We start from the raw sequence: 26,851 nt of genomic DNA, 5'->3' as shown, positions 1-26,851 counted from the left end.
TAAAAGTTATCCTCATGTAAAATAATGAAAGCAGCTTCAACTAACGCAGTTTACTGTTGCGTTTTTGTGATAAGGCACTGGTTAGCTTGCATTACTATTTAAGTCTTGTTTAATTGTCTCCACTATTTGCGTTCATGGAAGTTCAACGCTGCTTGGAATGTGTTTATTTTGCTTCCACTGAACTGTGTTGTGCTCTGCTTTAAAGATGGTAGATTTCATTTGCTTGAGAGGTATTTAATTCTTCACCACAGGGAGAGGTTCATTTCGGCCAATCCAGTCCTCACTGACAAAAGCTGCTGTTTCTCGTCCTATTGTGCCCAAAGTTCTTCCAACACAGGCTACCAACCACCTGTCCAGTAAGTCATTCCTTAAAAAGAATGAAAGTTAGTCTTTCGTGATATGTGTGATGTTACATTGTTCATTTCTTTTTCCTGTGTAAAAACTGTTAGTGCCTTTTAAAGTTAAAGAAAATGGTCGTGTTAGTGATATCTTACTTGCTGGCTTTGTGGCTGGAGAAAGGATGAAGTCAGTTGTGGGACAGTCCATACTGGGTTCCTTTGCTGTGTCTGAGCTGCTTGCTAAGAAAGGATTTAGAATTTGTAACTGAAGCTGAGGACTTGTGTGATTTTTGTTGTTGTTGTTTGTTCTGTTTTTGTTCTGTAAGGCCACTTTCAAACATGTCAAGACCCCTTTTCAAAGAAAGTTATAAACAGCATATCTACTAACATGGGATTATGAATTCTACAAGAAAATAAATTGCCAGAGCACCCCAAGCAAATACTGTCTTGCAACAAAAAAGGGGGTCCCATAATTAGAATGGTTGGTGAGGTGAAAGCAATCACTGCCTCGGTGGCTTACAGCAGGCTTAGAGAATTCTGTGTGATGAGAAGACATCTGCCTAGAGAAGCTGTGGATGCCGCATCCAGGGAAGTGTTTAAGGGCAGGTTGGATGGGGCTTTGAGCAACCTGATCTAATGGCAGGTGTCCCTGCCCATGGCAGGAGGACTGGAACTAGATGATCTTTGAGGTCCCTTCCAACCCAAACCATTCTATGATTCAGGTATCTTGAGTTTTAAAAAAGTTTAAAATCTTGAGGAAAAAAAAACTTTTAAAAAGTTTTAAATCTTGAGATTTTAAAAGATCTGCATGATGTTGACCCTGCAACAACCTAAGTTTATATATTGAGGCTAAACTGCTGATAAAGGCAAGATAAAAAACAAACAAACAAAAAAACTGTTTTTAAAGTTCCTGTGTTAAACCATAGGACATTTCTAGGAATTTCATAACCAACAACTTAAATATTTTAATGACAAAAAAAAAATGTTACAAATAGAGGGAAGGGGGAGAACTGGGATGTTTCTCTAAACTGTTTTGATGTAGCTGATTGGAGCAGGGCAGAAGAATTATAAATGTTCAGCTGAAAGAAAAGTTACACTTCATGAGGAAGAACAATTAATATAGCTGATTGTATAATAACCGTGTTTGCTTCTTGCATGTATTAAGTTTTGACTTGCTGGCCAATTTGTTAAAAAAAAAATATATATATTTTTTAGAAGAGTCACAACAAAGTAATTGTGTGAATAAAAGACCTGTAATGTGTTTTTTGCTTGTTTGTTTCACAAAAGGTGCCATCGACTTGGCAGCTAAAAGTGCTGGTATTATCCCTGGTAGCCCCGTGCCTGTCCTGGATGCAGATGGTTTGCCAGGTGTATCTCCGTTGTCGCCAGACAGAGTGACCACGGTAGTAACAGGGCAGGAGTCAACAGCAGCGCATCAGAATGGAGGCTCCATCACCACTGTGGAGGTCAGAGTCTCCTGAGCATGCTTTTGGAAGGAGCTAAATGTCTTGCTCTTCCATTGTGTGGAAAGCTGTATTAATGATTCGCCATGAGCCTTCTCCTGGGGCTTGCTGTTAGACACATGTATTTAGGAGTTTAAGGGATCAAATCATCACTGCATTGAGCAGATTTCTATCCCATAGAATACCTTTCAACTGTTAGACTGTTGAAGTTGGCCATTCAGAAATCTGGGCTTAAAAAGAAACAGTGGTATTTCAAGAGACAGTGACTCGGAAGGGAATTTGGGGGCAAAACATGGACTTCTGGGGATGCATTTGGAATGGAAACTGACATCCCATTGCTAGTCTCCTTTACTGAGATCCTGATACACCTTAGTCTTTGTCATTTTCTCAGGCAGTTGATGGACTGTTTTGAAAGGCGGGGTATATAGAAAGAGCATGCATAAACGGTGATATGCACCTTAGCTCCCCAACTATATTTTCACCATCTTCTATAAAAGTTTCACTCACATGATTCCTGTTGTTGTTTCTAGAGCTCAGGCCCTGGGTGTCGTGTTCCGTTTATAAGCTTACCAACACGGCATGAGCAGGAGGCAGTTGCGGATGGTTTCCAGGTAGAGTATGTGTTGAAAGAACAGCTGTATCAAATAGGTAATGTTTTAAAACACCACTGGTATTACTAGTTAGATACCATTGTTCCCCAGTAGTTGTATACCATCATTATTGTTTTGTAGGAATGGAAGTTTACCATTGGAGTAAATTTAAAGAAAGAATGTCAGGAAAGCTGTTTAAATTTATTTGGGGGACATTCTCTGAAAAAGCAAAGCAAATCTGACAAGCTCTGGCTTGGGCACGCGTCTGACTCATGTTCAATTTGACATCTACCAGGACACCCATGTCCTTTTCTGCAAAGCTGCTTTCCAGCTGCTGGGACCCTGGAATAAGTTGGTGTGTGGAAGTGTTCTTTCCCACGTGCAGGACTTGTGTCACTTTCCACAAAACAGCAATAATGGTATACGATTACTGGGGAACAAGGGCATCTAACCAGTAGTGACAATCACATTTTCAAAACATTACTCACTTTGTACTACATCAGAAAAAAAATCACAAACAGTTCTATTAAGGGGTAGCAGAATCTAGACTCCTTACAAAAGCCCGTTGATTTTTGGGAAGTCCGGCTAAAAGGAGAAATGAGTTAGTCTTTTAAAATATGTGTACTCTAAGCTACAGGTTTTTTGCCTATACAAAGGCAAATATAATAATTCTTAAGAACTATCTTGTAGTTTCTTCAAAATCATGTTCATTTTATTATTATGTATGGATGCTTATTTCTGTTATGTAAACTGTATTAAATTCCTTTGGAGTGTTATGGACCCATACTTTTTTCAGATGATTTGGCAGGATATGGGCTGAGGAGTATTGGTTCATGCTTAGACATTTTTTATAAGAAGAATATGAATCGCACTTAGAAGTGGGTATCCGAAGTATGGGATCAACTGCTCTTCTGTAACTGAGAAGAATACTTTGAAGTATTTTTGGATCCGTGAATTAAAAAAAAAAAAAAAAAAAAGAATATATTCTTTTGGATTATTAGTCTTTTTTAAAGTCTGATATTAATCTGATGCTTAGGAGTTAAGGTGGTGTTTTTCAGACGTATCCAAGTTCTTCATAAGTTCACGAACAATTACTTCTGTTTCTTGTAACAGGGCACATCAGTTCTTTCTCTCTCAGAACTGTCCAAGACTCCCCTCCAAAATGGCCTTTCCACTCCTCCACTTCCCTCATCAGAGGCTTCCAGTACCCGGCTCTCTCCTCCCAATGTTTCTGCTCTCTTGGATATATCTCTGCCTGGACCACCTGAAGATGTGCTTTCTCAAGGAGAACCTGCCACTCAAATCAGTGATTCTATCATTGAAATAGCTATCAGCTCTGGGCAATACAGTAAGTCTGAGTCTTCCTGTTAACTTAAAAGAAAATCCTTGTCATCGTGCATGTCAGCAGAAAATTTGGGGAAGCGGTTTTTGGTTTTTTTTAAATGTATCTGTTGGAAATATGACTGTGGCTGGCCTGCCTTTTCTAATGTATTTAGTTTTTTTGTTTTTTGAACGTAAGTTGATGCAGTGTCCTGTAACTTAACCTCATTGACTGAACCAGTGATTCCTGATGTTGGCTTACAGGTGAAGGTGTTTCTCTCTCTCCTGCAAAGCTGAATGGCAGTGACAGCTCCAAAAGTCTTCCGTCCCCATCCAGTAGTCCTCAACAGAACTGGATTGCCTCTCCCAGCCATGATCCCCAGTGGTACCCCAATGACTCCACAGACTCGTCTCTCAGCAGCTTGTTTTGTAAGTGCTGGTACATAGGGAAACGAAAAAGAAGCATAATTAGAACTGATTCCTTTGGAAAATAGTAAAGTTAGTAGGACATTTGTGGACTTTTTCCTTTACTACTTGTTAGTATGGCATTGCCTTTGAATGTGTTTTCTTTCTCTTCATAAATCTGTTCCTGAAAAGATCCTGTTACTAAACTAAGGCAAGAGCCCTTACCCTGTGGTAAATAATTCTTTGGTGGTACTTTGTACTCTGCTGGGAGCCTGACTCATCATTTAGGTTGAGATATTTTGGCTGTTCTGCCAAAATGAAAAGATGCCCTTGGCTCTGCTGTTGGAAATTTGCTGTTTGGTGAGCCTAATCTCAGAGATGAGATCATTGGGTTTGTTTGTTTGTGGGTTGTTTTTTTGTTTTGTTTTGTTGTGCATGTTTTTTTTTGTTTGTTTCTTTGGTTGGTTTTTGAGTTAACACTTAGGGAGGCCAGTGTAATGAGTCTGTACTCTTAGCAATCTGCTGATGGTGTTCATACTGGCAACATGTAAATTTTAAGAGATAGAAGAAATGGATAGTCGTCCTTCATTTGCAGTTTCCTTGTCCTTCTATTTGTCCTCCCAGTTGCAAACTTTCAGTGCAGTGACTTACTGATGTGCCTGTTCTTTATAGCAAGTTTCATCTCCCCTGAAAAGGGACGAAAAATGTTGCCAACTCCTGTTGGGACTGCCAGTGGCACCTCCTTACTGGGACCTAGCCTTCTGGATGGAAACTCCCGGGACTCTTTTGTATCACGATCTCTGGCAGACGTAGCAGAGGTATGTCATCAAATTACATTCGGATGGTTTTGCTTCCTTTTTTAGTGCAGTGTTACTGCGTATTGTCCATCATACCTTCCCAAGATACTTATTGCAAAGATACTTTGACATCTGCACTGTAGCTTAACAAAGTTACAGTCTTAACTGAAAGGTGCAAAATGATCTGAGGGTATTCTGCACCAGGGCTGGTGCATGAAACTGTTGAGAGCACCTTTGACCCAGGCTCTTTTTGCTGGAGGAGGTTGTATTTGCCTTGTTGGACATATTTTTGTTTTGACAGAGAGAGTTTTTATCTTTCTGTGTTGTGTGTTCTACTTTGTTCAGCAAGCTGAATGTGAGTCAGGATGTGCTGTGGCAGCAAAGACCGGCAATGTTTTGGGCTGTCTTAGCATAAGTATAGCTGGTAGGTTGAAGAAAAACGATCATCCGACTCTACCGAATGGCTGTGAGACCATATCTAGAATATTGTGAACCGGTTTTGAGCCCCTGATACAGGAAAAGACGTAGATAAACTGGACCAAGATAAGTGGAGGGCCATCAGGATCATGAGTGGGCTGAAGCCTCTGTCTGTGAGGAGCAGCTGATGGTACTCGGCTGGTTCAACCTGGAGAAGGCTTCAGGGTGGGGGGGACTCAATAGTCCCCCCCACTTCCTGTGCTTGTGGGGAAGTTGTCAAGAAAATGTAGTCGGGCCCTTCACAGGATGGACAGTGGGAGGAACAGGCAAAAACTGAATTGAGAGGTTCTGACTACAGAGCCTGGAAAGGAAAGGAAAACCTTTTCACCCTGAGGAGGAATGGGCGGGGCGGGGAAACAGGTTGCCCAGAGAGGTTGTGCAGTCTCCATCTTAAGAACTTCTCAAGACTAGTGGAGGTAAAGCCCGAGTAAGCTGGTCTGTCTTCTTGGTATAAATTCAAACATTCTGCTGACTTGTGAGAATCTGTTGAGTAGCACGCACACATGTTTGCGAGTGTGTGTTCATTCAGGGCATGTATGATAATCTGTCTGTGTGGGTTTGAAGTGACACTGCAGCCCCTGATCTAACAAACTGCCCTCAGAGAAAAATGGGTTAAGCTGTAATTTTAAGCACACCAGAGCAGCTGTAGTGTTTTGTTGCTGTTGTGGCAGATGCGGGTTTGCGTTGGGTGTATTTAGAGTATCCTTATAAAATAGCTTTAATGATGGGAGAAATTTGAAAGGCATTTTATTAAGTGACCTGCAGAGTCAAGCTTTATTTACAAATGCAGGTGTTGCACAGAATGCAATATCTATAAAGTTTTTGCATAACACCTCTACTAGTGTACCTTAATGCTGAATTAAGGATGTTCAGGTAAGGTCCATTTGAACTTTTTATTTATTTATTTTTTGAGAGGCTTCCATTTAGCCACAGATAAGAGCTATTCTCTTACTCAGATCAAGTGAGATAAAGAGCATCTTTCGTATGAGGAGGCTGGGAATGAAGGATGAAAGGTGGCGGGCAAAAATTGAAACACATGAAATTCTATAGGAACTTTTTTATTGTGTGGGTGGTTAAACACTGGAACAGGTTGCCCAGAGAGGTTGTGGAGTCTCCATCTGTGGAGATATCCAGAAACCAACTGGACAACAAGGCAACCTTTCTTGTTGACCTTGATGAGCAGGAGGGTTGGACAAGGTGATCACAAGATCCCCCTTACAACTTAAACAATTTTGTGATTCTGTGAAATTTCCGCTGACGTGTAGCTCTTCTTTTCTGTCATCTCTCTTCTAGGTGGTGGATTCCCAGTTGGCTTGCATGATGAATGAGAACAGCATAGATTACATATCTCGTTTTAATGACCTTGCCCAGGAACTATCGATACCTGAGCCAACCCGCAGGGAAATTCTGTTCGATGGAGGAGGCGGTGGTCCCCCTATTGGGGATCTCTCACAGTGAGTGGTTGATACCAGCAGGCTGGTGTGGACTGTTTAGCTTAAGTTGGAGCTTGCAGTGCTGGTTCATGGCAAGGGCCGATTGCAGAGAAGCAGCTGAGGCTCAGCTGTCCCTGTCTTGTGCACTTCTTTCTAAAAGAGAAGCGTTGTCTTCAAGGTCTGAAGAAGTACTTGCAGGTCCTGGAATGTGCAATATACTGGGAACAACAAAACATGGAGTATTATTATAGGAAATGGTGTGTCCCCTGCATCAGTGATGTAAGATGGCAGGCTTACAAGACAGTCCTGGACTTGTACTTTGGAATGGCCTAGGCAAGAAGCTCAAGCAGGTATTGCCAGAAGCTCCCCTACATGAGTTGTTTTTTGCATAGTACTCGAAATGCCATGATTTGGAATCCACATTGAAGTTGTGGAGGATGAAGGGTGCGGGTAGGTATGGAAACTGTTTTGCATCTTGACATGACCTAGTTGGCGCTCTTTTTATGAATCAAACTGAAGTTTGTTGCACTCTCTTCAAAGACGCTGCAACTCTGTGATGCTTCATTTCTATAGACCATTCTGTTTCTTTGGCTATGGTTTGTTTGGCCGTTCCAGCAGGGGCATATACCTGCTTTTTTGTTTTGTAGGAGAGCTCTGATTCACCCTACTCCCAGATTGTGTGGATCCATAGGGAGTTTCCTCTATTTTTCAACCCCATCAAATGTCACAATCATCCTTCTGACTGCACTCATAGTCTCCACCTTTGAGATTCTTCACCACATTGCACAGTTCATTCCATGAGCGGGAGAGTGCTTTCCTGCTTTCCCTGAAGAATGGTTGCTTTTCAAGTCAGGAGAAACCGCAAAACAACTTATTGGAATCACTATGAAAGCTTTATCATTATTAGTCTCGGCTGTGCTGGAAACCTGTATATATTGCCATCTTTCTCCAAAAAAAAAAAAATCTGAGAATTTTCCCAGGAGAGGAAATAGGAAAAAATATTGTAATCTCTAGATACAAATAATATTTTAATGCTAAAGTTGTTGAAATCTGTCTTGTGTCATGAAGAAGAGGGGTGTCAAGACCTCGTTTAATCCCTTGGTCCTTCCTTGTTTCCTCCTTGTTCTTTGAATTCCAGGTGCTCTGTAGTACCTCAGGGCATCATTTTTCACTATAGTCACTCCCAGGCACTAATGGGTCTGGATCCGCCCTCTGCTAAATCCCTATGCATTTAATGGTAGTGTTTTAATATTTGAAAGACACAGATCTGACTCCAGTTGTTTGAAAGGAATCTAAAATTGCAGCTGGTTTTCCTTCAGTTCTGCCTTTATGACTCAGGAGACTTTTCCTATTTCCTTTCCTACCAGTCCTGAGAGAGAATACCTTTACTGTGCCCCTTTTTTAAGCACTTGTCTGCTTCTCCAGTGAGAGGATGTCCCTTGGCTATTTTAAGTTGCTCTGAACTTATCCAAGGGCACAGCCCTGTATAAACCTCAACTTTATATTATTAATAAATAAATAAAACTCCATCTCTATTATCAGGGGTTCATTTTCCCAACTTGCACTATACTTGGTGGATGGAATTCTGCCTGCCTTTAGATGCTTTTACAAGGCATTTGACTGGGAGTTTCTGCTTGTAACCTTGCTCATGATGCACTGATTGGATTTGCTGTTTTCCCAGTCACTTTACCCTGCCTAGGTAGATTTTGTTTTACTGCTACATGGTTTGCCTTATCCTCTTTGTCATTTAAAGAAAATGTCACGAGTTTTCTGATGCACCTTTTGTGTGGCCCAGAGCAACTTCACTGATGTCAATCAAAAAGTACTGAGATTTGTATGACATTCCAGGACCCCACATATAAGGTTGCTACATTCTCTCATATAGGAACCATAGACCTATGTGAAAACAGCATTAGTGTGAACAGTTGTTCCCAACAGGGAGTCAAGATTTTATTACTAGCAAGAAGACAGTCACGACTAGAAAAACAAAGAGTTTTGTACCTGTGTGCTAACTTTTTATTCTGTCCACATGTCACATGGGATGTTAAGTCCTTTGGTCATTATTTCTCTTTCGTTATCCTTACAGAGTGTTGTTTGGTGATGCAATTATCAGGAAATCATGTTAACCTGGAATATAAAAAGTTGAATGATGTCTGAAGAATGAATGCTGAGGAGTATGTGATTCTGAGCATTCACCCTTGGTGTGGAGAGGATGTCTATTAATCTCGAGAGTCACTCACCCTAAAACTGCTAAGTTTTACTTAATGTTTTGATTCAGTCTTTCCCAGAGTGTCTCCTATCGTTTTTGGCTTATTACGTTAGTAATGCTGGTTATCCTATATGCTGTACCTCCAAATCCTTCAGACTTGCAGGACAAAAGTAGAGGACTCCTCATGTAGCCGTGGCTATGGATTACAGGACATGAAGGAGGACATGTGATGGACGTGTGATGTGTTCTAGTGTGAAGTACTGTATTAAAAACAAAAAAATCTGAACTCATTCTTAAACTTCAAAATACTGAAAGACCAGCTTGATGGTCTCTCATGTATTTAGGTAGCTTGACAGATATTTCGCCTTCTCTAACCATGACAGCAATTAAGTGGATGCCACACTGATTTTGACTTTTAGATTGTCTAGAATAAGTTCCAGTGTTGCTGCACCATATGGCAGAGTATTTCATCAAGGTCTGTGAAGAGTTTCTGCCATCTGATACAGGGAGCTGCCAGGTTGCCCCTTCTCAGCCCATTCAGTGGCCAGAGGGGAATAATAATGCAGAATAAATGGCAGCATAGTGGCTGTTCTTACTGATGCCACAAGATCAAAAAATTTTAATACACTGAACCATTGCAAGTAGACTTGGGACCACCAAGTAATAACAAAGTGGAAATGACAGAAGTCAGTTCAGCATCAACACTGCGATTAGAAACGTATTTAGCATTAGCCTCTTAAAAGTTTTGATTACGAAACAGTTTGACATCTTTTCTTGCACCAAATTCTCTTAGCGTGGTCCTGTCTTTTGAGACTTGAAGCTCCTAAATAGTCCTGCCTTCCATATTTGGTTTCTGATTTCAGGAGTGTAATGTTCTGCAAACTGCATTTTCAGGACAAGGAGGTTTTATCAGGGAAAAACTTGAAAATAACTTAGATCGTGATAACTTTGAATTGATGCAGAATTTGTTGCCCTTACTATATGAAAACTCACTTAAACACACATCTAACTCCACCAGTACTAGATTCTATGTGGATGTGCTTTACATACTTATTGTTAACAATTTGCGCCTAGGACTGCTAAGGGAAAAATGGGTGGGTGGATGTGTGTACGTACATACGTTTGTGCATGCATATACACACACATATATTGGGAAAACGCAAAATTTGTTTCAAGTTTATATTTTTTCAGCTTTCCCAGCAGAAGTAAGAGCATTCATGTTTGTAACAATGTCAGCTTATCCTAAGCAAACATTCAAGCAAGCTACATTGAAATTTGGGCAGTTTTTTTTTTTAAAGTTAAATGTAACTTTGGTAGCTTAATAGCTGCCTGAGACACTGTAAGGCAGTTGGAGAAGACAAGTGGACACTAAGAACCTCCAGTCCTAGTATTAATTGCTCTAAGGCTTTAGTTTCTACTGGTTTTATTTGTAAACTTCTGATAGGCTTGTCCCATGTTGGTTTAGCAGCTGTATGTACAATAAGGAAGTTCGGAGTAGTTCAGCAAGGTGAGTGGCAGTAAATTCAGTATTTGTCGTCATAATAGTCTGGGTGAAAAGCAGTACTACATCCTAAGAATTAGATCTACCTGTGTGCGCATTAATAGTGGGTTTTCTTCTGGGGGTTGCATCCTGATTAGCCACACAATTCATTTTATCCTTTATCACTAAATCTATTAAGCATAGGAATGATAATTGTTTTTAATATGGCATTGCTAAGCCTTTCCTTGACACCCTTCTTTATGTTTCTAAATTGAATTAAATAGCTTGGATCAAATCTACGCTTATAAAAACATCTAATTTACTGACTCCACAGATCCCAGAGTGGAAATTAAGTTGCATTTTGTTTTTTACACTCAGACTTCGGATGAACTTATGAGAAAAGTACTGCACTTTTTTGTTGTTGGTTGTGTTTTTTTTGTTTTGTTTTTTTGTTTTTAAGAAAAAAAAACTTTTCAAACCTTTGAATCTCTTAATTTCACAGCAATTTGTAAATGTTAACTAAGTGAAACCTTGGCAAGCACTACGGCAATAAGTTATCATTAATTATTGAAACATGATAACTGCTTTAGAGCTTATGGTTCTGGCAGCAAAATTTAATGCTGTTTCTTTTAATAATAGTTAAGCCATATCATCTAAGGTTTCTGGCTTGTTTGAGATGTGAATTTGTTTTATAGATTATAAATATACCTATATAGTGTATGTATAAAGCAGAATGCCTGTCCTTACTGATTATTTTTTGTACCATATTGTAAATTATATTATTTATTCTTTACCAATTTTGGAAAAAGGTGTTTTGGTTATTTAATATAATATACAAAAGCTGTTAAACTTCCTCTGTTTAAATTTCCAATTCAACTTGTAAAGCTGTTTTTATTCTTGTGCATAAATACATACTAATACTTGGTCTAACTCATGTCCAGTGTGTTATTTGCAGTTTATATCCTATCAGATTTTCCATTTAACTTTCATGTACGTAGTAATGACCCCGTTAGAATCCTGGGGATGAAAGTGTGTCCATAATGCTAAGCTTTTCGGGGTGAAATTCTGGCTCCAGTGCGCTCAATGCCATAATTTCCATCATCTCCCATCCCAGAATTGTCATGATTTTCACCATGGTGAGAGAATGTTTTGATTTTTGGGTTGTGTAGTTCTTTTTTATGCCTTCCAGCTTCCATTCCCCGTAGCATCCCCTAATTGTGAACATAATAAATGAGTCAAAGCAGAGGGCTCTCTATCCTGAATCTCCTATCTTTGACAGTGGTCACCAATGACAAGGGGAAAAAAAAGGCAAAAGGGTATGCATATCATCTTGATTTTCCCCTACCCACACAGGCACACACCTTGGCACGTCCTCCTAACTGCAGATAAGCAGGAGCTTAGATGTAAAGCTTCTATTGTGCCATTGTGTTTACATAATCTCCAGGGCAAAAAGTTTCCACCCTAAGGCCAAGCAGGCAGGGGAACAGGTTGCCCAGAGAGGTTGTGTGTGCAGTGTCTGTCTTCAGAGCTCTTCAAGACAATTGAATAAGGCCCTGAGGAAACTGGCCTGATCGCAGAGCTCACTGAGCCTGCTTGGAGAAGATGGTTGGATTAGAGACCTCCTACAGTTCCTTTCAACCTGAATTATCCTGAATTAGGTTACTAATTTATCTGATTCTTTTTTTTGTGTGTGTTTCAGCTTTTGGTCTGCAACATCCAATGGCAGCCTTAGTTAATTATGCATTGAGAAAGCTCAGCATTGCTACTCGGTCGAGGGGAGGGATTGTCCCGCTCTGCGCTGGTGCGGCCTCACCTCGAGCACTGTGTGCAGTTCTGGGCACCACAGTACAAAAAGGACATTAAACTGTTGGAGAGTGTCCAGAGGAGGGCGACGAAGATGGTGAAGGGCCTAGAGGGGAAGACGTACGAGGCAGAGGTCACTTGGCCTGTTCAGCCTGGAAAAGAGGAGGCTGAGGGGAGACCTCATTGCGGCCTACAGCTTCCTCACGAGGGGGAGTGGAGGGGCAGGCACCGATCTGTTCTCTTTAGTCACCAGTGATAGGACCCGCGGGAATGGTGTCAAGCTGAGGCAGGGGAGGTTCAGGGTGGATATCAGGAAAAGGTTCTTCACTGAGGAGGTGAAGGGAACAGGCTCCCCAGGGACGCAGTCACGTCACCAAGCCTGTCGGAGTTTAAGAAGCGTTTGGACTGTGCTCTTAGTGACATGGTCTAAAATTTTGGGCAGACCTGTGCAGTGCCAGGAGTTGGACTCCATGATCCTTATGGGTCCCTTCCAGCTCGGGATACTCCGTGATCCCCGAGGGGCGGTGTGCCCGGTGGAAGGGCCCGAACGCCCCGCAGCCCGCCCCCAGCAGCGCCGGCGCCCCCTCACGCGCCCCGGGCACCCTCCGAGCACCGCCACGCGCAGCAGCCCCGCCTGGGGCCGGCCGCCGCCCTTCTGCCCTTTTAAGCCTCCGCTCTCCCCGCCCTTCCTTCCTCCCAGCCAATCCCTCTGCCGGTTCCCCCTAACGGACGTGCAGCGCCTCCAATGGGAGCAAGCCAGGGCGAGCGACAGCGCGGGCCCTTTTCAATCTTCCCTCCCGCCGTGAGGCTCACCGGACAGGCGGGACCCCGAGGGGGCGAACCGCGTCCGATAGGCGGATCCCCGTGATGGGCAGCCGGATCAACCAACGGCGGGGCGGGGCGGGGCGGCCGGCTCTACCTGCTCCCCGGTGAGGCGCGGCGGAGCGCTGCGGAGCCCGGCTGCTGCCATGTTCCAGGGCCCGGAGGCCGACGCTGCCAAGCCCAGCTCCAGGTGGGGCGGCGGCGGAGGGGGGGGAAGCGGCAGGAGCTGGGCGGCGGCGCGGGGCCCCCGGCGGGTCTTTGTTCGCGGCCGGGAGGGGCTGAGGGCGGCGGGGGCGGCCTGAGGCGCGGCGCTGAGGGCAGGGGGGGCCCCGCCGAGGGCCCTTCCGGCCGCGTCCCGGCACCGTCCGGTGGCCGCCGGGGCCGCGGTGAGCTCGCGGGGCCTCGCTTCGCCTCGCGGAAGGCCGGCCGGGCTGGAGCGGGGCCCGGCTCCGTCCCCGGGCGGGATGAGGGAGCTGGGCGGGCCCGGGGCGCCCTCACAGGGTCCGACACCGACGCCTGCGTAAGCGGTTTAATTACCTTCCCCTAATGAGGCCGCCGCGTGGTGTTTGCGCTCGGATGAGGCCGCGTGTGCTCGTGGCTCGGGGTTGGAGCGGTAAAGCCGTCTGTGAGGTGATGGCGTGTTTGGAGGGGAAGGAAGCGTTCAGCAGTCGGGGGGGGGGGGGCTTTAAGTTCGCCTTTTGTTCTGGTTTTAAGCTGTGGTAGGGTTTTAAAGGATGTTTTCTTCCCAAAACATCTTCTGCTCATTCCTTAAACAAAGATTTATTGGTCTCTGGTCATCCAGGGATTGTGCACAGTGATACAGCGAGCGCTGCTGTCCCGCTGCTGTTTCTGTTTGCTGAGAGAAATTAACTGCCTAGTTTTATTTCTGTTAAACTTTTGTAATGAAGTTTTTTATTTTTTAAAAGTTTTGCTATTCCAAAATAAAACCAAATTGCGTGTTTAAGAGTTGTTGCTTTGAGGACAAAGCAGGGCAGATTTCTGTCATCACACTGTTGATGTACACAATACAAATGGCGTGCTGTCATGTATCCGCAATTTATCCAGTATACGAGCAGTTTCACAGCTACTTTGTGGAGCTGAAAATGTTAAATGTTGTCTTAACTGGTAGCCACCTTGGAAATATAACAATATAATACATATCCTCCCCATCAGTGCTATTGTAAAATACTGCAGAGCTTTCAGCTCAATAGGAGAATTGACTGAACGAAGCTTGCTGCTTGTTTATAAGATGAGGGAGCTATTTAACGAGCAGGGAATCTGTACTGATCTAACAGCAGAAGCTGGCCTGCAACTTTTGGGGCTTTGTTTTAGAGGTTGGTGTTCCAAACCTTAGCACCTGCTTTCTGGTTGCCCTTCCCCTGGTTAGCCCAGCGAGGGTCTCTGACGTGCAATGCAACTGCCCCTTCTGCCTGCTTTGTTAGAGCTCTCCAAAAACCAGGAATTCATTGTTCTGCTTTCAGTTGTATATAGTTGTAGATATATAATCTATATAAGAATACTTATTTAGTGTCTTGAAGTAATGGTTGAGTCTTGGCACCCCTTCCAGAGGTTGGCTGAGAGGTTTAATTAGGGAAGAAAATTCAAATTCAAGGGTGTTTGAGTGTAGCAGAAAAGACCACAAAACCTAATTAAAATTCTTCAAGCCTGCCAGGAGAGAACAAAGCAATTTGTAGAGGCTTTTAAACTTACAGGGTAGGTTCTTAATTTAGCTGTTTGAGATGAATTGACAGAGTTCTAGTCTGTTGGGTGGGAAGAGGCAGATTTAGATTGCACAGAATAAGTTTTTTTTATTACCGTTTAAAAGAGAAAAAAACACCATAGCTTCCTGTCTGCTCCCCTACCGCTGAAAGAGAAAAGATCCAAATTCTCTGGCTATGAGGCACAAAAAGTATTGCTATGTAAACTGGTATAATAGAAATACAAACTAAAATGACTATAAAGTGTATGTTGAATTTCTCTGCTTGAGAGAGTCCAGCGTCGAGCCACAAGGATGATTAAGGGAGTGGAGCACCTCCCTTATGAGGAAGGGCTGAGGGAGCTGGGTCTCTTTAGCTTAGAGGAGATCGAGGGGAGACCTCGTTAATGTTTATAAATATGTAAAGGGCGAGTGTCAGGAGGATGGAGCTAGGCTTGTCTCGGTGACATCTAATGATAGGACAAGGAGCGATGGGTGCAAGCTGGAACATAGGAGGCTCCCCTTAAATATAGGAAGAAACTTCTTCACGGTGAAGGTGACAGAGCACTGCAGCAGGCTGCCCAGGGGGGTTGTGAGGTCTCCTTTTCTGGAGACATTCAAAACCCGCCTGGATGTGTTCCTGTGTGACCTGATCGAGGTGTTCCTGCTCTGCCGGGGGGACTGGATGAGCTTTCGAGGTCCTTTCCAATCCCTTCCATTTTGTGAAGTCCTTTACTCTGCTGAAGCAGCTCACACTGGCATATCAAGTTTGAGCTGCGTCTTGTTGGTAGGATTCACGGAGTAAATCTTATTTTATTACTTGGTGTGGGAGACCTGACCGTCTCACTCTGATCTAGAAGCAAGTGGAACTTGGCAGTATGAGGAGGCCAGCACTGCCCTAGAGTCTGTGCAGAAACAAAATAACTTTGTATTCTCCCTGGCTTTTGGCTGAAGTGAAGGAGTGCAAAACCCTGTCACGTCTTTGAAACCAGAAGGGGGAAGAGTTCGTTGCTATACTTGTAGGTTATTTTTGGTAGTTCCTGTGAATGTCTTAGTTGTCTGGATCAGCATTATTTAGAGTTCTATGCACTCGGTGTTGCTGTCGCTTGAATGTTTATTTTGTTATGGAATAATTGGAAGGGTGCTAGTAGATGGAAGCTTTAGAAATCGAGGAGGGAAATCCACTTAATGTCTGTGGGGTTCCAACATTTTTTCTGGGTGATGCTAGGAGAAAGGGACGCTGACTGTGCTGATTTGAAAGGGCCTCCTGAGCACCTCAAATGATTCTTCCAGCTTGCTCATTGCAGGAGTAGGGTTTTTTAGGATGTATGCTGTGATAAAAATGGGAGGACGATGTAAGACTAACAATTGGTTTTGGATTTATTTTCATGTTTTATTAAGTTTGCTAATCGAATAATCAAGACTTATAATTGTAACTGTAACTTATAATTGTTCCCATTGTATTAGAGGAAAGGTGAGCTTAGGTTCCAGATCAGGTTTTCAGGTTAGAAGAGGTGTAATTCAGCTACTGTATTGCTCAGCTCCTAAGATTTCAGGTAGTCGGTCAAGTAGCTATGACCGTGAAGGTTGTTTTTGATACCTAGATGTTCACTGCTTTGCCATACTTCTTCTGTGAATTCTCCAATTAATTCTGTTTACACTACTCTCAGGTAATGGTTCAGTTCCTTTTCAGGAGAGGACTTGAAGTCCCTTAACAAGGCATAGGTATTAACTGGAGACTTATTACTTGATGGCAAGCATGACTTTTAGTAGGTTTTCAAGAAGTTGGTCTAATTCTGTTGCAATCTCCAGTTTTTGATAGGATCCATTTGCTATACCTGTGGTACGGAGCTCTAATCTTAATGGCTGTGCATCTTGGCAGCTAAAAATTCAGTTTCTCACACTTTTGATTTCCATTCTAAACTCTCCAGCATCTGATATGATAACTGATGGTTGAAACTAGCAAATATTTAGTAGTTAGGAAATATCTGATTTTATTTAAAAGTTGATGTGTTTGAATCACGTCAGATGCAAAATCAATGTATGTAATTTAACGTAGTCTGACACTGTAGTGGTTTTTTTAAAATACCAGTCAGAGACATAAGTATTTTTGTGTTGTGTCTGGAAGACCACAGAGAGCATAGACACTCGTTCTGGTAGCACTGTTGTGACCATTCCAAGTAATAGCAGATAACAATCAAGTTGACTGACTAGGAGGCTGGTAATATTTTGAGAATATTTTATTAGGGCATCTTCTCAAAAGTAGATGCTTCACGGACTTAACAGATTTACCTGAAGTAAGTTCAAATCAGAACAGTCAATCATAACATACAAGGGGGAATGTGAAGGGGGCATTAAATATGTTGAACGTTGTACATTTCAAACACTTCCATCTCTTGCTTCTCTTGTTCTGTGATGTAGGGTATTGAAGCCTCCTGGAGGAGGGTCTAGTAACCTCTTCGGAAGTACAGAAGAAGTTTCTTCTTCCAGCAGGCCACACCGGATGGCATCCAATATCTTTGGAGCATCAGAAGAACCGCAAAATTTTCCAAAAAGAACAAACCCTCCAGGTAAGTGCGGTCTCTTCTTGTAGCACGATTGGGCTCTGAATTGCAAAGCAGAAGTGGTTTCACGTTACTATTGTACAACAGTATTTATCTTATGTTATGTTTCTTTACAAAATGAGTACGTCTTGTAAAATGGGGGCCTAGGAAATGCTGAAGCTGCTTCTGTTCTAGAGTTCTATCATCAGTTAGCTGCAATGAGTACAGCTGTTAAATCTGAGACTCTCTATTGAGTTCTTGTAACAAGGGATTTCAACCATTATCTTCAGGCAAGATATCTCTAGATAGCAGGGGTCTAGAAGTCTGAATTCTTGCATTTTTTTGATATAATGTGGTAAATCTAAGTCATCTGGAAAAAAATGTAACAATTGCCTTTCAGGGGGAAAAGAAAGCGGTATTTTTGAGGATTCTGGTACTGCTCAGCCTCGTCCGCGTATGAATCCACCTGGTGGGAAGACAAGCGATATCTTTGGGTCTCCAGTATCTACCAGTGTTGTGCGAGCACACCCAAATAAGCCTAAGGTATTTGTACATTTTTCACTGTTGAGTCGAGAAGCTCGGTGAGTCATCTTATAGTCTTGTTACCAACACAGCAATGCATGCATTTTTTTTAAATGACAAACCTAAATTATGAATGGGGTAATCTCAAATTAGGCAGTTATTCCTGCAATCTTTTTATACATTATCAGCTTTGGTATATTGATTCTCACTATGCCCTGTAGTTTGTGGTAAAACTGTTAATTACACTGCAGAAGTGTGTTTTTTTTTTTTTTTTTTAAATAGTGCTTTTGAATCCTTTGGTCATCTTATAAGTGAGGTACAGATGGAGTTCTGGGCACACAGCCAAGAGGTATTTTAAGATAGGTAGAAGATTTCTCTATATTCTGCAGTTTGGCAGAGGTGATGTTGACACCCACTCTGGAAAGCCAGTGTACACCAGTGAACTACAGTCAAAATCGTCCTGTGACCTTGCTGTTGTCTTCACCTCTCTCAAATATATGCGTCAACATTCAACATGAAAGAACTTCAGCAGGAGATGATTAAGCTTAAGTGATCAACACTGATGATCAACTTTGAGTTTCAGGTCTAGCATGTGATTGATTTTGTGATGTCAGACAAGTGTATCTTACTGTGTCAGGTATCATTTGTTGGTCTTAAAGCTGGGATATGTACGAGTTGGAAAGTTGTGACCAAATCTGGTTTTGGAAAAAAAGGAGGAAACGTTCCCAGTTACATTCAGTTGATTTGTCTGTTCAAAAGCCCTATATTTGGATTTACAACTGTTGCCTTACGCTAAGTAGATACTGTTAAAGGAGTAATTGCCGTGTTGGCAGTGTTTCTCATATGTGAGGTACCATGGAAACCTAGCATCCTATGAAATGCAGCTGACACTCTTTATGCTGAAGAAATAGTAGTAGTCTCATTTTTCTTGGAACCTTAGGAAGAAAAGATTCCACAAATTTAACTAATTTTTTTTTAATTTTCCCTCCTAAATTTGAAGGTGCAGGTAATGGGCTTTTGCCTAACTTTTTATGCATGCTCCCAAGTTTATTTGGGAGGGGTTGAGTCATAAGAAAAGGAGGGGGAAAAAAGGCTGTGGAAGCTAGTTTTTGTTGGGAGTAGCACTGTTGGAGTAGCAAAGGGCTGTGTTGTGTTCCTCTGTACCCCTTTATGGGGCTGGTCTTTTTTTTTTGTAATGTAAAATTTTAATTCCTGTGATTTCCTGACTAAAGGGAGGACAGAACTGTGGAAACTCCTCAGAATTTAACTGGAGCATTAAAGTTGTGGGAGATACAGGGATGGAAAGGAGGTAGCATATTTGCAACAATTACTGCAAGTTGAATTTCGTGGGTGGGGAAAACATGGAAGCTTTTCTGAATTATTGTTTTGTATTTCTGACAATTAACGTTATTGGGAAAGTGGTTTTAAAAGGCTTTGTTAATTACCTGACTGTTTGGGTCTCTATTGCTACTCACCTACAACAGTAATCGCCAAATGTCAATTTGGGTGCTGAAGGGCTGCTTGTGTTCTAGTTGTTCTAAGTTGTCTTAACTTCTCTTGGATGGTATTACATGCTTGTCAAGAATGGTAATTCCATGCCTTTGGACTGAACTGCTTATCACAGATAAAGTTTTAAGTATCTAATGAATTAGCATAGTGTGTTCATCTGTTTCAATGAATTGTCTGAGATGTGCACCTGAATGTAATGTAGGAGTCCACTAGTAGAACTAAACTCTAGAATTTCTTCTCGGATTATGAAGTGGTGGAGGGGGATGAAGGGCTGAAGAGTGCAGAAGAGATGAATGTGCAGAAGAGTGTCTGCAGTTGTCAGCTTTTACCATAATAAATGTATGAACTTTGATAAGAAACAAAGGAAAAACTTCTAAAAGATCTTGTGACAGAGTTGCTGTTTGAGAATGGTGATATACTAAGACAGTTCTTGGTTTCATTGCAGGATCACATTGTCTTGAAGGAAGATGAAACACCAAAGAAGCCAGAAGGTCAGCAACAGAAACTCTGCTGTTCTTGAGAAGACATGATCTGAGGAACAGTTTCTTACGCTTTCCTCTTAAAAACATAAGGCTAAAGCTTAGCATTATATAACAGGTTTTCTTTCTCTTACTCAAAAACTGAGTCATGTAACTTCATGGAAATTGTTCTCTTCCTCTTACTGATGAGAACACCCCATGCACAAGCCTTGATAATGTGTATATAGCTTGCATCGAGCAAAGTATATATACTATAGGTAGGATGTTTTTCTATATATACAGATTCCATACGTATCTGTCAGATTGCTTCCTTCAAGTGTGTAGTCTTGGCCTTCTCTAGTTGTAAGTAACAAGTAGCTGACTGACAAAATGTGCTCTGCTAATTACTGTTAAAGAATGATGGGATGGGAGCACTGCTTTCAAGCAGTATGAAAGGACTGATTGGTGAATCTCTTAATTGTCTGACACTGCCAAAGTAATTCTGAAGGTACATTGCTTAGCCTACGTGGCTTTCTTAGAAAGATTGCTGAGGCAAGAGAGGAGTTGTTACAGAAGTGAAATTCTTCTTCAGTACCTGTTTCTTTCAGGAAAGAATGAATAGGTATAAACCATATCCTTAGTGTACTGTGGATGGGAGGCATGGGGAAAAAATGCAGCCTAGTCAAGATGATGTGTGCAAAAAATGTTTTGTTCACTACAGTCTGCTAGTTGGTCTAATCCTTTTTTCTTATTGTTCAGCTGCAGAAAACAACAAACCACAGCTGGAAGATGGTGGTGAGAAAAAAGATCTGGGCAAAGAGGAGCGATGCAAGGAGCCAGAACCCAAGATAGACAATCACGAGCCCAGATTAGGGCCAAGACCACGCTCTCACAACAAAGTTCTCAATCCCCCGGGTGGAAAATCCAGCATTGCGTTCTATTAGGGTCATCTGTTCACTTTCACTAACGGAGTCTGCACAGAAAGTCTTGTCTGTGGTTGTGAGGTCAGTTTATGGACTATTGTTTGTGGATAGGTTCTTAGGCAGATGGATGAGGGTTATGCCAAAGTGTGTGGAAAGGAAATCTGATGATTTGGGGAGGGAGGGCTGGGGAGGGTAAGGGTGCCCTGCAGAAGACATCGAGTACGGACTGCCTGCCTGGGTGGGTGGCAGAGGGGGACATTAGTGTAACTTTGTGAAAGAGCAGTGCTACTTTGCGGTGAGTTCATCAGGCCCTTAGGTTCTTAGCTTGCCAGTGGCTCAGGACACTCTTGTGGAGTCAGGCTTTTCCATCCAGTCAACATGTAAAACATTGTGAATGGGTAGGGACCCAGGGGTCACATCTGGAATATTCTGAAGCACAGCAGGTAGGCTGTGCTTTTCTCTAGGCAACAGGACACAGATTCACAGTATGAGTTGACCTGCAGTCACTTTAATGTAAATACGTTCAACTGGAACAACTAGTGCTACTGTGTTCTTGAGTGTCTGTAGTCTTTGGTTCTCTTTTTCTCCTTTGTTACCGAACAGTACATGTTTGTGGATGCAAGGACAAAACATGCTGAAAGTCTTTTATGCTCTCATAAATCATCATATGTTAATAAGTATCTTAGTGTTCCCCTCCTCAGAATATTCAGGCATTTCTGCTGCCTTCAGTAATCTGCTGATTACTCCGACTAGCTCTTGATGAATGGTAATACCAGTCCAATGTGCTGTTTCGTGTAGATGCTTCTAGAAGACTTTAAAAGCATCTCGGTTGAGTTCTTGCACACTTCCTGGAGAAGATGTTGGTGCAAACAATAACCTCATGGTATTCTTTGAGGAGAAGCAACCTATGATGTATAATTACTGTAGAAAATATACTGAGATGTCTAGCCAGCCAGCTTTGATAACCCAACCTGTATAGAAATGCCTTAGTTTCTGCAACAGTTTTTTACTTTGTACACTGCGGAAACCAGGACTGTTCTGTTGTCTTTACCACAGTGCATTTTTTTTTGTTTGTCTGTGCTGACTCTGTTAGTGAATTCTCTTGTCTTTGGTCAGCCTTAGATTTGCCTTTGACTGACTCAGATTTCTGTTGGGAAGGGGGAAAAGCTACTTGGATTCTCCCCATACCACAGTTGTAGTTGTTTTGAGACATACTGTAGACTATCCTAGTTGGAGAAACAAAGACTTTAGCAATACAAACCTTTTGATCATGCTGGCTATCTTAAATCATATTTGGAAGATGTGCTTTTCTTTCTTTTGCAGAAGCATATGTTGGGGAGGGTAGCTCACGTCATTGATTCTCTGAATTAGCTTTCATGTTCGGAGTTCTGATAATTGAATGCTAACATTAGTTGCTTAGATGGCTCAGTGAATTTAGTAGTGATTTTTACATTTGACATTCAAAACAGGAGTTGTTCAGGTACACCAAAGAACAAGTGGCCTTATCTGTGTATATCCACTGCTGTACTAGCCCAGGTTCCCTGAAAACTGCTGCTGCTTAGAGGGGACTATCTCTGGGTCAGGTGCTAAAAACTCTGTCATTACGGTGCTTATTAGACTGTTCTGTTCAGTATATGTCAGAAGTGGTGGATGACTGCTTGAAGACTTAGTTGCCTTTTCAGATTGTGAAAATGAAATATATGGGAAGTGCTAAGGGTAGAAATAATCATGGAAAGTAGGAATTACAATGCCTTTGTACCTCTCAGATAAATTTAGGACTCCCTGTTATTTTGCCCCCCTGGGAGAACAACGCAGGAATTCTAACTTCAAAAAATTTCAACCCTGTATTCAATTTGTGTTACTTCTAAACATGTGTTTCCTAGCAGCTTTTCTAGAGTCTGTGCTGGCTTGCCTCTGGTTGAGTCTGATACTTCTGCTTCAATATCTCGTTCTACTACTTTACAGGCTTTTAAGAGGTTACCAGGTAGAAAAGTCAACCAGAAGTTGCTTTCTGCACTGAAAGGTCTGGTGTAGTTGATACTGTCTCTGATACTGAGCTTAGGCTTGGCATCTTTTAGTGCATTGGCTACAGTGCCTGTCTTTTAAACAAGCTTCCAACAAGGCCTTAAATTGGTTAAACTGTGTTTACTTTGTTCATTTTTGTTTTTTTCTTTGGAATTTAAACTGTTTTCAGTTTATCAAGTAAATTTGATAACATTTCTCTGCCACGGAAGGGGATTGGAAATCAGATGATTAATCATGCACTTCTCAATAAACCTCTGTATTTTGCTACATCACTGTGTGCTGTAGATGTTTGCTCTTATAAATTAATGGGTGGTCTAGTTCAGTGTAGATAACACTGAATTTTGGTATCTGAAACTGGAGAAATAACACAGATGTTTTCAGGCCTTCTGTAGTGGAGAGTATTCTTTGGAGATGTGACATCCTACCTGAGGTTGCTGATGAGAAAGCACATCTTGGGAGTTAAGGGACAGCAGCAAGGGTGGGCTGTTCAGTGGGTATTTCTGTGGGTAACATTCCACGTTCTGCATGATGCAGGAATGCTGTTATGCTCTTCAACAATATTGTAAATAGGCTTGAATGTTCACATGTTTTCAATATTTAAACGTTTTGTACAATAACATAACTCCCCTTAAGCAGGGATGCTCTTCATGTGGAGGAGTTATATCCCCATTTCTACACTTCCACAGAGTAGAACTCTCCTCTTATGCCATATTATCTCTGCCAACGGAACGGAGCTAACTATAACTCCAGTTCCTGGTGAGCTGGACATTCTGTCCTCTCAGCCAGCTTGTTTTAAGTCTGAGTTTATGCCATAAGTTACAGACTGTGATACCCTACAGAGCCTCTCACCTACCACTTGTTTCTAGTCGTTCTATTCCGCACTGAGAGTTTTGCTGCTTGTGGTTAAGAACTTCTCTCTCAAGCACGCACAATGCTTTGGATAGCATCTGCTTAGTGTGAGAACCTGTGAATATCCTTGATACCTACCGCATTAGTAACAAGGGATTGTCTTTGTATTGTAGACAATACTATAGTTTCATTTTGCAGCTACACATTGTCATTGCTTTGCCCCTCAGTTGGGAATTTGAAGTTTAAACATGGTAGAACGTTATCCAGGTTACTGGCTTATTTTTGGAAGAAAAATTAAGGTATCTGTTCTACTAAGCTTAAAAGTGGTTAAAGGATTACTTGCATGTTTTGACAAGTAGTGTCAAAGTAGAGAAAACAATTCTAGGCATTGCTGCTTAGTTCCTAAATACATCACCATGCCTGTACAGTACAAGATGATATTCTAACTAGCAACTCAGCTGCATTGTGTAATTCCTGCTAATCCCCTGTGAAAATGATTAATCCAGATTAGTGCATATTTTCCACTGTTAAGACTGACTTTATGCACTCTGTTTTAAGCAAGCATTGTCTGATATTGTCCTGTTACATCACTGTATAACCTTTGATAAACAAAAGCATAGTTTGTGCTCTTGATAAGGAAGATTGTCCTCTCTGTTGGTGTTTTAAAATAAGTGGCGTTACTGCGCTCTTGTTTTTGAAGTACTTATAGACATTAATCATACTTGGAAAATCTAAAGTACGTTCTTGGGGCTTGTCTAGTGAGAGCACATGTAAAGTAGTATTGTATGGATTCAATTATTTAAGCACTAAAAATGAGTAACTGTTGTGATATGTTCCTTGCTAATTCCAGGATTACTGAAAAATTCTAGCAGTTGATAGTTGTATAATATCATACTGGTGCATGGGTGTCCACGTACCTCAGCTATCCGTGTGACTGCATGATGGAGAAGAGTTTGTTTGCCTGTCAAAGTGAGGACTCTGCTCAATTGGCACTTGGATCTTCATAGTTTGGGAATCAGCTGACCACCTAGCATTTCGCTCAAGTCCTCTGACTTACCTCCTGTTGAACTTCTGCTTGAAGCTCTGCTGAAGTTCTGTATCACTTCCCTTAGGGAATGGTGAAGGTTTAGAATGTTGAGGCTAGGGTTTTGCATTTATTTGTTTATTTTTCTTGGAGGAATAAAGTAGGGTCATAACCAAGATAGTATGCTGTACTACACTACAGAAAGCAATAGGGTACTGAGTCTGGCTTTCCCTTCTTTCAAGTTGCAACTCCTGTCTCGGAAATTAGCTCTGGCATCTCAACAGTAGTTGCAAACAAGAAGCAGGAAAACAGGCAAAGTGAAGGTGGCTTTCTAGTCATCAGTGGAGTAATTAGTGAAAAGAGCAGTTAAACAGGAGTGACAGGAAGCTGCTGACGTACTCTAGTGGAGATGAGCAGGTGCTCTTTCTTGTTCTCTGCCTCCTTACTGTAGTTATGTCAGCTTCAAGTTTTAGTAGTCTGAGCAGGAAGACATGAACAGTCTTTTAGGAACAACTCTTCTCTGTGAGAGGCTCTGACAGAAGCCTGCCAACCCAAAGATGGTGCAACAGACATAAGGGCCACTAGAAATCTTCCCCCCCCTTTTTTTAAGTTTACATGAAAGGGTTTATAAGAGCATTTGTCAGTGATCTTTGTAAAATGGTATCTACAAAGACCTCTGCAACCAGCAGAAGTTCTCATGCTACAGGCTGTGATGCACAAATACCCAGGAAAGCTTCACAGTGACACCTAGTAGGCAGGGAGACTTCCAGGGCTACATCTTCAGAAGAACTGCTTACCAGTAGCAGGTTTTAAGGAAAGTATGTCACAACTGCTCATCAAAACAGAAGAGTAAAACTGTAGTAACTGGGAAGTAGATAATGTGATGGAAAATAGATTGGCATGGTTTTGACCTTCTTCATGGGAACTGAATGCAGGACTTCCAGTGGCTATTCTAGCACTCATTACAAGAACAACGCCGCTGAGTTTAGCTGCAGAATTATGTGGTGTATAAACTGAGACAGCTTGACTTCCTGTCAACCAGGCTGATTGGACTGATAGTCATCACTTTTACGCAAGGTGTTGGTAGTATCTGACACAAAATCAGCTCTTCTGAACATGTCTTCTCTAGACAAGCCTCCAGCTTGAGTATATGCTGCATGTGTTTTTTAATAATCACATTTGGAAAAATACCTTTAAATTATTCCAGTTGGGAAAAAAAAAAGGGAAACAGCAGGATTTGAGCACTGAAGAATAGGACGGTGTTCAGAAGAGAAGTATTCAAAGCCACAGTCTAGCAAGAGTCTGACTTAGCAGCTGAGTGAAAATACTGTAGTGGGACATCAGGGATAAATCACTGAAGCTTGCTTAAAAGCTCTAAACAACAGTGCTAGCTTTCTGCAATATCATCAGAGTAAAAGAACAAGTCCTTAGTACTGCTTAATCAATGAAAAACAGGTATTATTCTGAGGAGAGGACAGATGACATTTCTTTCTGTACAAAGTAAGCAACATGTTCGCAAGTACTTTCTTGACTTTTGAAGCCTTAAATTCACAGGCCTTGATCCTCATGGGGGACTTTACCACCCTGATATTGACTGGAAGGGCAATACTGCAGCTAGCAAGCATGAGATCTCAAATCTAGGAGATTACTAGTGTGCACAGATGACGGCTTCTGGGCACAAGTGACTGAGGAGTCAACAAAACAATGTGTTCTCCTGGACCTGATACTTATAAGCAGGGAAGAACTGGTCAGGGAGGTGATGCTTGTAAGCAGCCTTGGGTGCAGTGACCATGAGATTGTGAAGTTCAGGATTCTAAGAGGGGAGCAGGGCAAAAAAAGTAGGGCCACAACCCTGGATTTCAACCTCTTTGAAGATCCTCCTGGAAGAATGCCTTGGGATACAGTCCTAGAGAGATCCAGGAGAGCTGGCTGATATTCAAGGATCACTTCCTCCAAGTTCAATAAGGGTCTGTCCCAACAAACAAGAAATCAAGCAAAAGCAGCAGAAAGCCTTGGATGAGAAAGAACCTCCTCACTGGGCTCAGACATAAAAAAAAAAGAAGCGTACAAGAGGTGGTAGCAGGGGCAGGTGGCTTGGCTTTCCTAATCTCTCAGACAGCAATTCTGTACTCCTCCCGGGTCCATGTGGAATTGATTCTAGCAAG

General features: G+C 42.0%; 2 protein-coding genes across 5 annotated transcripts in view; both read left to right on the top strand.

Moving 5' to 3' along the window:
* CRAMP1 (cramped chromatin regulator homolog 1) overlaps positions 1–11,081 on the top strand; it is a 44,430-nt gene extending 33,349 nt beyond the window's left edge. For all 4 annotated transcript variants that reach the window (XM_040574426.1, XM_040574427.1, XM_040574425.1 and 1 more), the window contains exons 15-21: positions 252–356; positions 1,626–1,804; positions 2,332–2,412; positions 3,505–3,739; positions 3,976–4,140; positions 4,789–4,934; positions 6,684–11,081. In XM_040574426.1, the coding sequence (XP_040430360.1) occupies positions 252–356; positions 1,626–1,804; positions 2,332–2,412; positions 3,505–3,739; positions 3,976–4,140; positions 4,789–4,934; positions 6,684–6,848 (1,076 nt within the window). In that variant the 3' untranslated portion in view covers positions 6,849–11,081. The remainder of the gene's footprint in view (positions 1–251; positions 357–1,625; positions 1,805–2,331; positions 2,413–3,504; positions 3,740–3,975; positions 4,141–4,788; positions 4,935–6,683) is intronic.
* A 1,989-nt stretch (positions 11,082–13,070) lies between these two features.
* On the top strand, positions 13,071–23,082 carry JPT2 (Jupiter microtubule associated homolog 2). The gene is made up of 5 exons (XM_040575108.1): positions 13,071–13,327; positions 17,255–17,403; positions 17,777–17,919; positions 19,853–19,898; positions 20,625–23,082. The coding sequence occupies exons 1-5, from the start codon at positions 13,284–13,286 to the stop codon at positions 20,807–20,809; spliced, it is 567 nt and encodes a 188-aa protein (XP_040431042.1). The 5' UTR covers positions 13,071–13,283; the 3' UTR covers positions 20,810–23,082.
* Positions 23,083–26,851: the final 3,769 nt, after the last annotated feature.

This window comes from Cygnus olor, chromosome 15 (assembly GCF_009769625.2).
Source record: "Cygnus olor isolate bCygOlo1 chromosome 15, bCygOlo1.pri.v2, whole genome shotgun sequence".
Taxonomy (NCBI): Eukaryota; Metazoa; Chordata; class Aves; order Anseriformes; family Anatidae; genus Cygnus; species Cygnus olor.
This window is presented reverse-complemented; position numbering and strand designations above follow the sequence as displayed.

Coding starts and splice junctions, on each gene's coding strand:
- JPT2 (XM_040575108.1), top strand. CDS start 13,284: ATGTTCCAGGGCCCGGAGGCCGACGCTGCCAAGCCCAGCTCCAG. Junction 13,328..17,254: donor GCTGCCAAGCCCAGCTCCAG/GTGGGGCGGCGG, acceptor TCTGTGATGTAG/GGTATTGAAGCCTCCTGGAG. Junction 17,920..19,852: donor CACACCCAAATAAGCCTAAG/GTATTTGTACAT, acceptor GTTTCATTGCAG/GATCACATTGTCTTGAAGGA.